At 36.0% G+C, this 18,407-nt stretch overlaps 1 protein-coding gene across 5 annotated transcripts in view; it reads left to right on the top strand.

Moving 5' to 3' along the window:
• The window catches only part of LOC116581924 (disintegrin and metalloproteinase domain-containing protein 5-like), a 139,829-nt gene that overhangs the window by 2,115 nt on the left and 119,307 nt on the right, over positions 1-18,407 (top strand). For all 5 annotated transcript variants that reach the window (XM_032329264.1, XM_032329268.1, XM_032329265.1 and 2 more), the window contains one exon: positions 10,162-10,217. In XM_032329264.1, coding sequence (XP_032185155.1) covers positions 10,162-10,217 — 56 coding nt within the window. The remainder of the gene's footprint in view (positions 1-10,161; positions 10,218-18,407) is intronic.

Genomic DNA, 18,407 nt, shown 5'->3' with positions numbered 1-18,407 from the left:
ATTTTTTTCTTTTTTGTGGTTTTTAAAACCTTGCTTCTGTGTTTTACATAAGGATACACTGTATCAGGGTTCTCCCTCCCCTATTATCTCTAGTTCTCTGAAGGTAAAACTCTCCTCCCCATATTTTATTTCTCTACATTTTCTTTCTGTAGTAGGGGGTTTTAATTACCACCCACCCTCCCCTGCCCCACCTACTATCCACCAAGTCATGCAAAGTATATGAGTGCCACTCCAGGGTTTTTTGTTGTTGTTGTTGTTGTTTTTCTGATTGGAAAGAAGGAGCTCCATTGGACTCCTTGTTTAGTTTCCTTCTTCCTGATATTAATAATCCTAACCTTCTCTCTCTTTTATTTATCACTGAGCACAGATGATCTTTGAGTTCACCACTTGTCCAATCTCTAGCATTTTTAAAAAGTCATTTAATAATATGCAAGTTCAATGTGTTTCTTTTAACTTTAGCAATTTTAAAAGCTTGCTTTTAATATTTTTGCAACAGAAAACTATTCTTAATGTGGAATGTGATTGTATTTTAATATATTCAATATAACATGGGGGAAGACCTGCAAAAGTAAGAATGCCTGGAAGGCACATAGAGACCTCCCAGATTTAAGAAATAAGAACATGGGTACCCAATTAATTCTGAATTCTTTCTTTCTTTTTTTTTTTTTAAGATTTTTATTTACTTGACAGACAGAGATCACAAGTAGGCAGAGAGGCAGAGAGAGAGGAGGAAGCGGGCTCCCCGCTGAGCAGAGAGCCCGATGTGGGGCTCGATCCCAGGACCCTGGGATCATGACCTGAGCCGAAAGCAGAGGCTTTAACCCACTGAGCCACCCAGGCGCTCCATGAATTATTTCTAATTACCTATGCATATGTACAAAAAGATAAAAAAAGAAGCATTGCATGGGGCATACAAAATAATTTTAAATACTAAAAGTTATTTGTTGTTCATCTGAAACAAATTATAAGTATTGTTGATTAAGAAAAGAGGTGGAATTGAAACATAAGAAAAGCATTTATTTGGGGTCTCAGAATTGCATTTCAAGAAGCACAGATTCAGTAGCAACCCAAATTGTGTCCCCCCAGGGAACAAAAAAAAGGGTTTTTAAGACAAAAAGGGGTGATCCTGTATGTTGTTGACAAAGAATTTTCATTAGTGTTAATGACAGAAAACTAATGTTGGCTGAATATAATTGGTTGCTAAGACCATCACTAAGCAAAGCCTCTTCCTACAGCAAGTGTTTGATCTGAGTTACTGGAATATCAGCAGTTTGGCCCTGTTCACAGCTGTGGCCTAGTTGAACCATTCCTGGTTCCACCCTGTGAAGATATGCATAAATCCCATTTCCTTAATGTCTTCCTGGATCCATTTTAAAACCCCTTGACATAAGTGACTCCATTTGGTTTCACCTTTCAGAGTATCTAAATATATACGTCTTTCTTGAACTGTATTTCCCTGATGATTTGACTTGCCTTATCAGTTCCTTGTTTTACAGAATTTGCTTATAAAACTCCTAGGAATTATTCCATTTAAATTGTAACACAGTTTCTACAGTGGTCACATACAATTTATTTCATTCTTTTTCTCAATGAACATTTAGTGTTTAAAAACAACAACAACAACAAAACCCACTGGGCATTAGCACTGTGAAGGTAACAACTCTCATCATTCTTCTTCTTAGCTTGCTTTCGCATTCTTCACCATTATGTTGTATCTTTATTTATTTATTTATTTATTATTTGTCAGAGAGAGAGAGGGAGCGAGAGCGAGCACAGGCAGACAGAGGGGCAGGCAGAGACAGAGGGAGAAGCAGGCTCCCTGCCAAGCAAGGAGCCCGATGTGGGACTCGATCCCAGGACGCTGGGATCATGACCTGAGCCGAAGGCAGCTGCTCAGCCAACTGAGCCACCCAGGCGTCCCTATGTTGTATCTTTTAATTTTAAGACAAGCTTTTAAAATGTTGCCTATTGACAAAACCAGAATATTGTCATCCAATTTCATTGCCTCCTTCTTCAACATTACACAGGATGATTCTACTTCTTCCCATGCTGGAAAGCTATTTAATAATATCCAGATAAAAGAATTGAGTCCTTCAAGGGATTAGAACATTTCCAAAGATAGAGCAAGTGCCGTACTAATTATCCACTTCAAGTTGGAGTTTCTCTTCCTATTCATAAAGAATATTTTCCCTTTTGAGAACAGACTTGACACCAGAGAGGTGCATTTTGAGGACAGGGCTCAATTCTTTCTTCAGCACAATTTTATACAGGGGGACACTCCAGTATCACTATTTGCTTTTCTTTCAGTTTGCGAAATCCTATTGCTAAAGAGAGAACTCTGAACAAGAAGGGAGTAGGCCTCACTCAATGAGAGATTATTTTAAAAGTCAACAAGAATATTTTGGGCCTTGTTTTAGAATTAAAGCATGATTTCAGTGCTTCAAATAAATCGAGGATTCTCCCAACTGCTCTTGTTCAAGAGAGCCAACAGATTTGGTTAATGCAAGAGAATTGAAGAATATTGAACATCAGCAAAATCATATCATAAAAACTTTTCACTCATTTCAGACAGCATAGATGATGAAGCAAGAGAGCAATATCTTGACAATAACCTCACTGTCAAGGGAAAGGGCATCAGGTGCTCTTTGATATGGCAAGGACAGATGACACCTTAGAATCATTCATGTTTTCCTTCAGTTTCTCTCTCTCTCTCTTTTTTTAAAATTTATTTATTTTTGTAAGAGAGAGAGAGAAAGAGAGAGCATGAGAAAGAGCATGAGTGAAGGGGAGGAGCAGAGGGAGAAGACTCCCCTTAAGCAGGGAGCCTGATGAAGGACTTAATCCCAGGACCCTGCGTCATGACCCTGGGTCATGACCTGAACTGAAGGTAGATGCTTAACCAACTGAGCCACCTAGGTGCCCCGCTTCAGTTTCAATTAAACATTTTCTGCATATTTATACAAACACCCACAAAGGTTTTTTGTTTGTTTGTTTGTTTGTTTTTTTACTTTTATTACCTCCACAAAAGCAGTACAGTTTTTCTCATTAACTCAGTAAGGGAGTCTCAGCAACAAGTTTGCTATTGTCTTTTAGGTCTTCTTTGGAAGGGATTTTACTTTCAAATACCCTTATAAACAGGCCCTGTTATCCTTTGAAAAATGCTGCACAAGCAAAGGAAACATTTTTTCTGCATTGTAGTTACTTGCACCTGAGGCTGTGCCCTAACAATTAACGTGTGTAGATCTCTGATGACTTACATAATTGCGTGGGAAGCCATTATAATTCTTTAATTATCACGTGGATTTCAACTGGGCACCTGAAATTTTGCTTGCAATTTTGGAGTCAGAAAATACTTCTGGTAATTATACATTCAAATAGTCATCTAAGTAGAAAGACCAATCATACACTGTGTGCAAAACCATTATAGTGTATGTTGCAATTCTTGTATCTTTCCAATTCTTAACCCTCAGAGAAGGTGTTGTATCACCTTCTTTGGTACTATATGAGGAAATCACTCATCTCTTTTGCTTAGCCATTGGTATGTGTGGGTTTATATTTGACTTTCCACCATTTTTGATGTTAAACACACATACGAAGAACTTCAAAAGGACTCTTTCCCCAGTTGATAAAATTGTATAGAATTTTGGCATTTGGGATTTAAAATATACATGAAAAATAGATAATAGTCTAAGATATTTAAAAAAAAAATGAAAATATTGAATTTGATGATCTCACAGCTGTGCCAATGAATCTGTCACAAGTCCAAATTCATAGCTAATCATAAACAAGTTGAACCATTGAAAGGGTTGCAAACTTGTAAAACAGACAATACACTGAACTTGATATGATTCAAAAAAATAATGAGCTTCCAGTTTACCTGTAAGGGCCAGTTGTAAACATAGCCTTCCTGAACAAACCCAGGGCTAATCTCACAGAAGATTTGGAAAGGCTCATTTTCCGGGATTAGTGGGCTTTCAGAAGGGAGAATGTTTAGGTATGGACATGCTCTCAACTGTGTTAATGTACTTGGTGGAGTAAGGCTCTTGTTGATCACATCTCCAGGGGAGTGAGGCATTTACTGGATGCTTCCCTAGGGTCTAGGGCTCTTACTGATTTGCTGACTTCCAGAAGCTAGTTATTTGTGTGTGGCTGTTGGTGACTGGCTGGTTTTCTGATTGTGTGCTCTGCCCAGTTCTAACAGTGTTTACTTGTCCACGACTTGGGACTTTGGCCAAAGAAAGCCTTTCTCTTTCTTGAATATGAAAAACAAATATTTTTAATTCTGAGTCTCTCCTTTTAGATTTCCCTCAGACAAGTCTACATGGAGAGTTGAGAGATGTCACAGGTCTTTATTTCTGAAGGGATGATTTTTGGCTTGTATTTCCATTTAAATAATTTAAACACCAGATATTGTAGTGGAAAAGATCTCAGATTATGAAAGTTGTATAATTTATTGAAAAAAAATGAATATAGAATATTTCGGATGCTCTGACAAGGTCAGTACAGAGCATAGGATAAAAACAGTTAAATTAAGGACATATCCTTATGACAGGATGCCTTGCAACTCTAAACACACACCAAGTTCTATTTAGGAATGAAAAAGAAATAATTTACTTGCACAATTCTGAGTGTCCTAAATGATTTCTTTGAGTTAGGTAAAGGAATTAATGGCAGCCAAGGCTTGTTGTTCCAAATCCTCACATGATTTGATCAAATAGAACACTCATCACCATCTGTTACACACACAAAAAGGGGGCCCACTTAGTTTAGTGGGCAAAGAAAGAAGTAATACTAAGTGCTTTTCCTTTTGTTTTTTCTTCCTTGGTTTCTGGGCTGAAAAGTACGAGGGTAAAACATTTTGCCCTAGAAACTTATATTAATAACAAATGTTGGTAAAATGATGATTCCTTTTAAAGCCCAAATTGACTGAGCCAAGCCTATTTAAGGGAACATTGGAATAGTAAGGTAGAGTCGCAGGGTATTCTCCAACATATCAAATGTACGCTAACTGAAGCTGCTCTTTACAGCCCCTTGGAACTTGATTTCTATTAATATTCTTTGGTGTTCATGTCCTGGTATCTTATAGGGGTGGTGTAGTGTTTACATGTTGCTGAGTTTTACTTAAATAATAATGTTTGGATACTTTTTTCCACCACAACCACCAGACTCCTTGTTCTATTTTAGATGAATTTTGTGAATGATGGTGATATACATAATTCCTTCCATAAGAACAACAAAAATGAATAATATGAAAAATCTTTTTCATCATTCCTGCAACTATAAGTTTTGATAATAGAGCAAACTAAAGAAAACATATCCATGTACAAAATATGACCTACAATGTTTTTGAGATCCTTGCATCCACCCAACGACCCGGCCCCCATATAAAAGAGTGAAGGTGGGAAATTCATTAATTTCTGCTTAGTTAGGAACAGTTATCAGTGTGCTGCAGAATGTCTGCCAATTCTTTCTGGCAATGCTGTAATATGATCATAAGAGGGATTTATATTTCAGTTTCTGTGATTAATTTGATTGAAATATAGTGTTTTTGAAATACTGCAGAGAGAATGTTTTAGACCTCAAGCATAGATGTATACTACACTCCTTCAATTTCATAGCACACTATGATTAATGGTCCCATCAAGCCCCTTTTATAGTAATTTTTCCCTTATTCCTGGTCCCCCTTCCCATTTCCTTTTTCCATCTAATGATAACCATACCCATGTATTTGATATATTTCTTTATACCTGTATATAAATTTGTATTATATTGCAGTAGACAGAATTCTGAGATGTCCTTCAAGAGTCCTACTTCTTGATGTGCACCCTGTATAATTCCCTCCTCTTGAGGATCAGTGAGACCTGTAGATATGATAGGGTGGTCATTGCATTTGTTACTTTTTTTTTTTTTTTTTGGTGGAGCTTTATTTATTTATTTTTATTTGACAGACAGAGATCACAAGTAGGCAGAGAGGCAGCCAGAGAGAGAGGGGGAAGCAGGCTCCCCGCTGAGCATAGAGCCTGATGATGCGGGGCTCCATCCCAAGACCCTGGGATCATGACCAGGGCTGAAGGTAGAGGCTTCAACCCACTGAGCCACCCAGGTGCCCCTTGTGGGAGCTTTATATTCCTTGTAACATTTAGACTGTGATCTATCTGGATTTCTTTTTTTTCCTGTCGTGAGATAGAGAAATCAAAGTTCATTGTTTTTTCCGATCATTGTTTTTTCCATACTGAGCAGCATGTATGGAAGAGTGTTATCCTTCTCAGATTACAGTAATGACTTTACTGAAGATCACATAAATACATATTTGTGGCACTTTCAGAATTTTTTATTCTGTGCCGTTGGACTGTTGTTTAAAACTTTGGCCCATATTCCACTGCCCTAATTACAGTAGCTTTGTAAGTCCATATAGGTTGGTATAGACACCTCTTTTTAAATACATTGTCTTGACTATTCTAAGCGCATTTAACTTGTTCATATCCACAAGTGACCTACTATGATTTTACTGAGTTTTCATTGAATCTATGGATCAACTTAGGGGAAATGGAACAATTTTGAGTCTTCTAATTCATGTACCTGTATATCTTTCCATATATTTTAGGTTTTCTTTCAATAAGTCTTAGTAGTTTTTGGTGTAGATGTCTTGAAAACCTTTTGTTATATTTATTCTCATTTTTTTGGGACATATTTTAATGCTGTGACAAATGGTGGTGTTTCATTAATTTTCTCATTGCTACTTACCTATGAATACAAGCTGGATTATCAAAAGTTGATGAGAATTGTTTTATTATCCTTCATGTGAGATAGTTTGATAAATGTTTTATGTGCATTTGAGTATTTCTTTTTCAGTGATTATGTGTAGTGTTGCATATATGTCAGAGAAGTTTAATTGACAGTGCTGTCTGAATCTTTGTAGCCCTACTGATATTTCTCTTGGTCCTTAACGTAACTGATGTAATTATAAAATCATATATACTTTTGAATTGAATATAGTTTTTCTTAGTTTCATCAATTTTTGTTTTATATATAATTTTGGGGATATAATATTAATTGTGTGAAATATTTAAGATTATAGAATTTTAACTTTTAATTAATGCTTTTGTCATTATAAAATGTCCACCTTTGTTTCTTATAATTCATTTTCAATTTTATTATTATATTGCTTGCTATTAATATAGCCACACTATCTTTCTTTTGGGTATTGTTTGCATAGTAGAATTTTTAATCCTTTTATTTTCAGTCTTTTATGTTTAAAATGCTTCTATTTATGAAGTGTATAATAATAACAATTTTTTTAAAAGTTTGTTTTATTTATTTATTGGAGAGAGAGAGAAAGAAAGAGCAAATTGGAAGAGAAAGATCTCAAGCAAATTCTGTGCTGAGTGTGGAGCCCAGTGCAGAACTGGATTCCATGAGCCTGATATCATGACCCCAGCTGAAATCGAGTCACCTGCTTAACTGACTAAAACACAGGAGCTCCCCATATAATTATTATTTTTAAACCCACTTTGTTTTTCTTAATTTTTCCTTTCCTCTGTTGTTTGTAATCCGTGATGTGATTATTATTCTAATTTATCTCTTTAGGCTATTACTGATGCATTCTTTTATTATACTTTTAATGGCTACCCTTGTGATTACTAAATTTATATTTTTACCGTTCCCTGAATAACTCATGGACCTTAAAACTTTACTCCTTATTTATGTTCTTTTTGTCATTTGTACCATTATTATCTACTTTACAACTATGTATTTTTTTAATGCCAAAAGCACTTATTATCACTATTTAAAACAAATGATATTCACTTAAATTTACTGACAACTTATTTTCTCCTATGGTTTTCATTCTCTTACATTTTTCATGATTCTATCTTGAAGCAATTTCCTATTTATAAAAAGAACACAGTATTTTTAGTATTTCTTTCAGTGCAGGTATGCTGGCAATGAATTCTCTCATTTTCTTTTTGAAGAAATATGTTTATTTTGCTTACATATCTGCTGGGTATTTTTGCTGGATATAAGCTCTTGGTTGACTATCCTTTTCTTTCAGGACTTTAAAGATGTCATTCCTTTGCCTGCTAGTGTTCAACATTTCTGTGGGAGACTTAGGCATACTTATTTAAAAGTCTTTTGGAAATAACGTTCCCTTTCTCTCTTGTTGCTGTTTAAATATGTGCTTCTGTCTTTTTGTTTTAGTTGTTTGAGTATGATATACCTAGGTTTGTTTTCTTTGTATTCATTCTGTTTTGGATTAATAAGAGTAGGAGAGTGCGGGTTGATACCTTTCACAATAAGCTTTGGAAAATCTCAGGATTAATTCCTCAAATTTCTTTCTTTCCTGGTCTCTATCTTCTCTTGTTTTTCTTGGACTATAATTACATGAATGTTAGATGTTTTTAATGGGTTACACTTCTCTTATTTTCTTCTTGGTATTTTTTTCTTTGTACTTCAATCTAAATATTTTCTACTTATTGGTATTCCTGTTTACTAATTCTGTCTTCTACTCCTTCTGATCTTCTGTAAAACCCTTTCTGTTGAATTTTTAGTAGCAGGTATTACATTTTTTCTGCTCTAGAATTTCAGTTTGTTTATTAGATATTCTACCTTTCTGAAATTCTCCATATTTTTCTCGCAAGTCATGGTTAAGATACATATTACCTGTAGCTTTGTTATTACTCCCTATTTTTTATTTGGTTTTTGGTAATTTGATCCTGTTATTGTGCATTTCTTAAATTTTTTATTGAAAATGGGTGTATTGCTTTCAAAGAAATGCTTAAAAAGTAACACTTGGCTTAATCAACAGAAATGTTATTGTCTCACAGTTCAACAAAAGAGGCTAGAAGTCCAAGATCAGAATGTTGGCAGGGTTGGTTCTTTCTGAAGACTGGGAGGAGGAATTTGCCTCAGGCATCTCTCCTTGGCTTATAGATAGAGTCTTCTCCTTGCAAATCTTCACATGGCATTCCCCTTTGTGTATCTCTGTGTTTAAATTTCCCCTCTTTATAAGGACACCGGTCATATTGGATTAAGACCCAACCTAGTAACCTAACTTAACTACTTCTATAAGGATGCTATCTTTGAATAAAATCATATTCCAAGGTCCTTGGTTAGGAATTCACAAATAAATTTGGAAGGAGGGAGACAATTCAACCCAACCCATTCAATACAACATTTGCATTCAATGCAGCATTCAATGCAACCCATTTGGATGCTGTGTTTGAAACATTATAGAAGCTCTAGATGATGTCTTTGAAGTTTCTTTTCTCTTCCTGACAATTTCATACATCTCTTATTTACATTCTGGGTTGTTTTGTAAGCTATGTGGATTTAAAATTTTATTGATGCTATCATATTCCCTTTTATTTTTCATCATATTTGTTGAATAATGGTATTTTTAGAGGGGACAATTCTCAGGATCCTCACCAGATATCTACAGTGTCATTCAAATGACTCTTCAGAACACTTATCTGTTGCAAAGAATCTCGTGGTGTTATAATACAAAGTTGAGGACCTGAAAACTTTTCAATGGCTATTTCTCTTGTTAAAATAATTTTTAAAAATTAGCAAAATAAATAATTTTGTGAATCTTTTATTTTCTGTTGTATTCTGGTGGGTTCTCTAGATATGTCTCTGCTCCTCCTCTCTTGTCTCCAACATTCTATTCCAGAGGCATGCTATTGCTTATGTGGATAAGCAAAGTGCTATGGTACTTACTATGTTATATTGCTAGAGGTATAGTGCATTTCTTATAGTGCTATCTTTTAGGAGTATTTCTTCCATGGAGCAGTATTTCTTCCAATTTACTTTTTGGTAGGTCTGGGAGTAAACAAGTAATATGTTCTTTCAAGTGAGGTAGTATCTTTGGTATTTGCTTTGGGCATAGTGAAGGGTGATATATGTCTAAGCCAAAGGATAACAATCATCAGGCAAACTTTTCCCTCAGAAATGTTAGGGTGAATAATAGGCCTGTGGGGACTAGTATGTAGTTCTCAATTTAGAATTCTGAAGCTTTGCTATCACACAGGAAGGGAAGCATATATAATGGTTATACAATAATTATTAATTTTATCAGTATTTTTTAAAGCATAACTCAGAAAATACATTATTTAGGGTAAATTATTTGCAAGTATTATTCTGATTTTTTGGATACTCATGTTACAGATTGCTTATATCATTACAATAAAAGGAAAGCCATATTTTGTCCATCTCACAAAACAGTAAGTAACTATTTTATTCTTTCAAATTTTAATTGTTTGGTTTCTTGATTTTTGAAAATAGGTATGAATAGAATCATTTCAATTCAAATGTGTACTGATATCTGTATATATGTGTTACTAATTGTATACTGATTTTTGGGTAAAAGCATAGGTATACAAAGGTAAACCATGGTCCACAGTGAATTTGCATATTCAGACGAACTAATGGAGAAAGGGGGAATTTTATTATAATATAGTATTGTAAAAAATGTGTAAGTAATATTCTTTGGAAATCAAGAAAGATTTTTTGGAAAGAGGTAAAAAATAATTTGTAGCTTGACAGAAGATAACTTGTGAGCTCTGTAAAGAAATGAGGTAGTTTAGAGATTTCTTCTGTTTAGAGGAAATCATCTGCAAAACATGGGGGTATGAGAGTGAATTCTGTGGTGTGCAAGAAGTCCACATGAATTACTAAAGAGTATATTTCTGTGGAGGATAGAAGTAAGAGATTTTGGAAAATAGGCAGGAGCCAGGTTGTAGAAGATCTGTAATGCCATGATAAGGATATTGGAAGCCAAAAATGTTTTGAAACATGTACTTTACAGTCTCATTGAGAGTTTAGGTGGTTTTTAAGGAAGAAGAAGTTGAGGTAAGGTATCTGATTATAAACATGAGTGATGATGGTGGCTTGAACAATGGCATTGGTCATAGCACAGGAAAGAAAAATTCGGTAGACTTCAAAGGTGGATTTGTTAGAGTGATTGAGAAAAAGTGTGGATAATTTAGTTGTTGCTTAAGAAAGTGGGTAGTTTATAATTAATTAAATGAGAAACAAGTGAAATATATGTGTGAGGGAGGGGAGAGTTTGGTTTGCAGTACCTTATAAGATATCCAAGTGGATTTTCTCCATTAACTATATGAATACAGGAATTTGAATCTCCAAGGAGAGGATGACAAAAGGATATAGATTTAGCAGTAATCAATAGTTTGGTTGTAATATAGAAAAAGAGTTTATAGAGTGCTTATAAATAGACTGGTGACTGAAGACTGAATCCTAGAAAACATCAATGTTTCTGAGATAAGGATAATAAGAAAGAGTGGCCAACATGGAAGATCAAGCTGGAAGGGTTAGGGAGGTAAGAAGAGAAGCAGAAGAGTGATGTGTGATATAAATTAAGTGATTAGACTAACTGGTCAGAGCTTTCAAAATAATGGCTGAAGTCCAAGGCAATGATTTTAAAATTGCCTTTTGGATCTGACATTGTGGTGGCTTTCAATCTTTTCCAGAGTAGTTTCGGGGTCAGAGCTTTCAAAATAATGGCTGAAGTCCAAGGCAATGATTTTAAAATTGCCTTTTGGATCTGACATTGTGGTGGCTTTCAATCTTTTCCAGAGTAGTTTCAGGGTGAATAAGAATTGATAAAGTGGAGAAACTATGTGTAGACTACTCTTTTGGTAGAATCCATTGAGAATTGAAAAAATATAAAGAATAGCGAGAGTAGGAAACAAGGTCAAGGGAGAATTATTTATGAAGGCAATGATTTCATAATAAACTTTTTAATAGGATTAAAGTAAAAAAACAATAGAGAGGAATAGTTTGAAATAACAGGATTGAAAAAGTATTTATTTTCAATATATGGCACAGATGGGATTGGTAGCACGAGTGTAAGGGTGTGCTTTCAACAACAGAAGTAGTTATCTTCTGGAAATAAAGAGAAGGAATGAGGATGGGTACAGGTGATCTGAAACCAAAGTGCCTTGTAGGTTACATGGGATGATTGGCAGAAGTGTCAAGATTCTGAATTGTTACTGAGGAGAATGAAGGAAAATCTGACAATGGTTATTGGGACCTTGGTACTTAGTTAAGCTTAGCGAATATGAGTATGTAGTAATGCCAAGAAAACCTTTTTATTTTTTTATTTTATTTTATTTTTTTATGTTGGAGCATTTTTTTTCTTTTTTTAAAATTTAATTTTATTTTTTCAGTGTTCCAAGATTCAGTGATTATGCACCACACCCAGTGCTGCAAGCAGTATCTGCCCTCCTTAATACGGGCTCACCCATAACCCTCACCTTCCTCCCCTCCAAAGCCCTCAGTTTGTTTCAGAGTCCAGTCTCTCATGGTTCCTCCTCCCCTCCTGATTTCTCAAATTCACTTTTCCTTTCCTTCTCCTAATGTCCTCCATGTTATTCCTTATGCTCCACAAGTAAGTGAAACTATATGATAATTGACTCTCTCAGCTTAATTTTACTCAGCATAATCTCTTCCTGTCCCATCCATGTTGATACAAAAGTTGGGTATTCATCCTTTCTGATGGAGGCATAATACTCCATTGTATATATGAACCATATCCTCTTTACCCATTCAACATTTGAAGGGCATCTTGGCTCTTCCCACAGTTTGGCGATTGTGGCCATTGCTGCTATGAACATTGAGGTATATATGGTCCTTCTTTTCACCAAATCTATATCTTTGGGGTAAATTCCCAGTAGTGCGGTTGCAGGGCCTTGGGTAGCTCTATTTTTGATTTCTTAAGGAATCTCCAGACTGTTTTCCAAAGTGGCTGTGCCAAGTTTCGTTACCCCCAACAGTAAGAGGGTTCCCCTTTCTCCACATTCTCTTCAACACTTGTTGTCTCTTGTCTTGTTAATTTTGGCCATTCTGACTGGTATAAGGTGGTAGGTATCTCAGTGTGGTTTTGATTTGAATCTCCCTGATGGCTAAAGATGATGAACATTTTTTCACATGCCTGTTAGCCATTTGTATGTCCTTTTTGGAGAAGTTCCTGTTCATGTCTTCTGCCATTTTTTAATGTGATCATCTATTTTGTTTGTGTTGTGTTTTAGGAGTTCTTTATAGATTTTGGATATCAGCCCTTTGTCTGTAGTGTCATTTGCGAATCTCTTCTCCCATTCTGTGGGTGGCCTCTTTGTTTTGTTGGCTGTTTCCTTTGCTGTTCAGGAGCTTTTTATCTTCATTGAAGTCCAAAAGTTTCATTTTTGCTTTTGTTTCATTTGCCTTTGGAGACATGTCTTGAAAAAGTTGCTGTGGCCGATGTTGAAGAGGTTATTGTCTATGTTCTCTCTAGGATTTTGATAGATTCCTGCCTCACATTGAGATATTTTATCCATTTCAAGTTTGTCTTTGTATATGGTGTAAGAGAGTGGTTGAGTTTCTTTCTTCTATGCATAGCTGTCCAATTTCCCCAGCACCATTTATTGAAGAGACTGTCATTTTTCCACTGGATATTTTTTCCTGCTTTGTTGATTATTTGACCTTAGCACTGAGGGTACATATCTGGGCTCTACTCTGTATTTTTGGTCTATGTGTCTGTTTCTGTGCCAGTACAATGCTATCTTGGTGATCACAGCTTTGTAGTAAATCTTGAAATGTGATGGCTCAGCTTTGTTTTTCTTATCAATTCAGGGTCTTTTATGGTTCCATACAAATTTTAGGATTGTTTGTTCCAGCACTTTGAAAAATGTCAGTGGAATTTTGATCAGGATGGCATTGAAAGTATAGATTGCTCTGGGCAGTATAGACATTTTAACAATATTTATTCTTCTAATCCATGAGCATGGAATACTTTTCCATCTTTTATTTTTCCTTTAAAAAATTTTTTTTCTGTTTTTTATAAACATATAATGTATTATTAGCCCCAGGGGTACAGGTCTGTGAATCGCCAGGTTTACACATTTCACAGCACTCAGCATAGCACATACCCTCCCCAGTGTACATAACTCCATTACTCTCTCCCCACGCCCCTCCCCCCAGCAACCCACAGTTTGTTTTGTGAGATTAAGATTTTCTTATGGTTTGTCTCCCTCCCTATCCCATCTTGTTTCATTTATTCTTTTCCTACCTCCCAAACCTCCCATGTTGACTCTCAACTTCCTCATATCAGGGAGATCATATGATAATTGTCTTTCTCTGATTGACTTTCGCTAAGCATAATACCCTCTAGTTCCAACAATGTCGTCACAAATAAGATTTCATTTCTTTTGATGGCTGCATCTATTCCATTGTGTATATATATCACATCTTCTTTCTCCATTCATCTGTTGATGGCATTTAGGTTCTTTCCATAGTTTGGCTATTGTGGACATTGCTGCTATAAACATTCGGGTGCATGTGCCCCTGCCCCTTCAGATCACTACGTTTGTATCTTTAGGGTAAATACCCAGTAGTGCAATTGCTGGGTCATAGAGTAACTCTATTTTCAACTTTTTGAGGAACCTTGATGCTGTATTACAGAGTGGTTGCATAAGCTTGCATTCCTATCACCAGTGTAGGAGGGTTCCCCTTTCTCCGCATCCTCGCCAGCATCTGTCTTTTCCTGACTTGTTAATTTTAGCCGTTCTGACTGGTATGAGGTGGTATCTCATTGTGGTTTTGATCTGTAGTTCCCTGATGCCAAGTGATGTCGAGCATTTTTTCATGTGTCTGTTGGCCATCTGGATGTCTTCTTTGCAGAAATGTCTGTTCATGTCCTCTGCCCATTTCTTGATTGGATTATTTGTTCTTTGGGTGTTGAGATTGCTAAGCTCTTTATAGATTTTGAATACTAGCCCTTTATCTGATATGTCGTTTGCAAATATCTTCTCCCATTCTGTGTCTTTTGGTTTTGTTAACTGTTTCCTTTGCTGTGCAAAAGCTTTTGATCTTGATGAAATCCCAATAGTTCATTTTTGCCCTTGCTTCCCTTACCTGTGGCACTGTTCCTAGGAAGAAGTTGCTGTCGCTGAGGTCGAAGAGTTTGCTGCCTGTGTTCTCCTCAAGGATTTTGATAGATTCCTTTCTCACATTGAGGTCCTTCATCCATTTTGAGTCTGTTTTCATGTGTGGTGTAAGGAAATAGTCCAATTTCACTTTTCTGCATGTGGCTGTCCAATTTTCCCAGCACCATTTGTTGAAGAGGCTGTCTTTTTTCCATTGGACATTCCTTCCTGCTTTGTCGAAGATTAGTTGACCATAGAGCTGAGGGTCTATTTCTGGGCTTGCTCTCTATTCTGTTCCATTGATCTATGTGTCTGTTTTTGTGCCAGTACCATACTGTCTTGATGATGATAGCTTTGTAATAGAGCTTGAGGTCCGGAATTGTGATGCCACCAACTTTGGCTTTCTTTTTCAATATTCCTTTGGCTATTTGAGGTCTTTTCTGGTTCCATATAAATTTTAGGATTATTTGTTCCATTTCTTTGAAAAAAATGGGTGGTATTTTGATAGGAATTGCATTAAATGTGTAGATTGCTTTAGGTAGCAGAGACATTTTCACAATATTTGTTCCTCCAGTCCAGGAACATGGAACATTTTTCCATTTCTTTGCATCTTCCTCAATTTTTTTCGTGAGTAGTTTATAGTGTTTTGAGTATAGATTTTTTGCCTCTTTGATTAGGTTTATTTCTAGGTGTCTTATGGTTTTGGGTGCATTTGTAAATGGGATGGACTTCCTAATTTCTCTTTCTTCTGTCTTGTTGTTGGTGTAAAGAAATGCAACTGATTTCTGTGCATTGATTTTATATCCTGACACTTTACTGAATTCCTGTACAAGTTCTAGCAGTTTTGGAGTGGAGTCTTTGAATTTTCCACATATAGTATCATATCATCTGCAAAGAGTGATAGTTTGACTTCTTGTTTGCCAATTTGGATGGCTTTTAATTTCTTTTTGTTGTCTGATTGCCGAGGCTAGGACTTCTAGTACTATGTTGAATAGTAGTGGTGATAATGAACATCCCTGCCGTGTTCCTGATCTTAGCAGAAAAGCTTTCAATTTTTCTCCATTGAGAATGATATTTGTGGTGGGTTTTTCATAGATGGCTTTGGTAATATTGAGGTATGTGCCCTCTATCCGTACACTTTGAAGAGTTTTGATCAGGAAGGGATGCTGTACTTTGTCAAATGCTTTTTCAGCATCTATTGAGAGTATCATATGGTTCTTGTTCTTTCTTTTATTAATGTATTGTATCATATTAGATTTGCAGGTGTTGAACAAACCTTGCAGCCTTGGAATAAATCCCACTTGGTCGTGGTGAATAATCCTTTTAATGTACTGTTGGATCCTATTGGTTAGTATTTTGGTGAGAATTTTCGCATCTGTGTTCATCAAGGATATTGGTCTGTAATTCTCTTTTCTGATGGGATCCTTGTCTGGTTTTGGGATCAAGGTGATCCTGGCCTCATATAATGAGTTTGGAAGTTTTCCTTCCATTTCTATTTTTTTGAACAGTTTCAGGAGAATAGGAATTAATTTTTCTTTAAATGTTTGGTAGAATTCCCCCGGGAGGCCATTAGGCCCTGGGCTTTTGTTTGTTTGGAGATTTTTGATGACTGTTTCAGTCTCCTTACTGGTTATGGGTCTGTTCAGGTTTTCTATTTCTTCCTGGTTCCGTTGTGGTAGTTTATATGTCTCTAGGAATGCATCCATTTCTTCCAGATTGTCAAATTTGTTGGTGTAGAGTTGCTCATAGTATGTTCTTATAATTGTTTGTATTTATTTGGTGTTGGTTGTGATATCTCCTCTTTCATTCATGATTTTATTTATTTGTGTCCTTTCTCTTTCTTTTTGATAAGTCTGGCCAGGGGTTTATCAATCTTATTAATTCTTTCAAAGAACCAGCTCCTAGTTTCATTGATTTGTTCTATTGTTTTTTTTTGGTTCCTATTTCATCGATTTCTTCTCTGATCTTTATTATTTCTCTTCTACTACTGCGTTTAGGCTTTCTTTGTTCTTTCTTCAGCTCCTTTCGGTGTAGAGTTAGGTTGTGTATTTGAGACCTTTCTTGTTTCTTGAGAAACTCTTGTATTGCTATATATTTTCCTCTCAGGACTGCCTTTGCTGGGTCCCACAGATTTTGACTCATTGTTTTCATTATCATTTGTTTCCATGATTTTTTTCAATTTCCTGGTTGACCCATTCATTCTTTAGAAGGATGCTGTTTAGTCTCCATGTATTTGGGTTCTTTCCAAATTTCCTCTTGTGATTGAGTTCTACCTTCAGAGCACTGTGTTCTGAAAATATGTAGGGAATGACCCCAGTCTTTTGATATTGGTTGAGACCTGATTTATGACTCAGGATGTGATCTGTTCTGGAGAATGTTCCATGTGCACTAGAGAAGAATGTGTATTCTGTTGCTTTGGGATGGAATGTTCTGAATATATCTGTGATGTCCATCTGGTCCAGTGTGTCATAAGGCCTTTATTCCCATGTTGATCTTTTGCTTGGATGATCTGTCCATTTCAGTGAGGGGAGTGTTAAAGTCCCCTACTATTATTGTATTATTGTCGATGTATTTCTTTGATTTTGTTATTAATAGGTTTATATATTTGGCTGCTCCCATGTTAGGGGCATAGATATTTAAAATTGTTATATCTTCTCGTTGGACAGACCCTTTGAGTATGATATGGTGTCCTTCCTCATTTCTTAATATAGTCTTTGGCTTAAAATTTAATTGATCTGATATAAGGATTGCCACCCCAGCTTTCTTCTGATGTCCATTAGCATGGTAAATTGTTTTCCACCTCCTCACTTTAAATCTGGAGGTGTCTTTGGATCTAAAATGAGTTTCTTGTAGGCAACATATTGATGGGTTTTGTTTTTTTTCTCCATTCTGATACCCTGTGTCTTTTGATTGGGGCATTTAGCCCATTTACATTCAGGGTAGCTATTAAGAGATATGAATTTAGTGCCATTGTATTGCCTGTAAGGTGACTGTTACTGTATATTGTCTCTGTTCCTTTCTGATCTGCTACTTTTAGGGTCTCTCTTTGCTTAAAGGATCCCTTGCAATGTTTCCTATAGAGCTGGTTTGGTGTTTGCAAATTCTTTCAATTCCATTTGTTTGTCCTGGAAGCTTTTTATCTCTCCTTGTGTTTTCAATGATAGCCTCACTGGATATAGTATTCTTGGCTGCATGTTTTCTTGTTTAGTGCTCTGAACATATCATGCCAGTTCTTTCTGGCCTGCCAGGTCTCTGTGGATAAGTCCTCTGCCAATCTAATATTTTTACCATTGTATGTTACAGACTTCTTTTCCCAGACTGTTTTCAGGATTTTCTCTTTGTTGCCAAGACTTGTAAATTTTACTATTAGGTGATGGGGTGTGGACCTATTCCTATGGATTTTGAGGGGGGTTCTCTGCAGCTCCTGGATTTTGATGCCTGTTCCTTTTGCCATATTAGGGAAATTCTCTACAATGACTCTCTCCAATATAC

The sequence above is a fragment of the Mustela erminea genome, chromosome 21 (assembly GCF_009829155.1).
Source record: "Mustela erminea isolate mMusErm1 chromosome 21, mMusErm1.Pri, whole genome shotgun sequence".
NCBI lineage: Eukaryota > Metazoa > Chordata > Mammalia > Carnivora > Mustelidae > Mustela > Mustela erminea.
The sequence above is the reverse complement of the archived record's forward strand: the minus strand, read 5'-3'. Positions and strand labels throughout refer to the sequence as shown.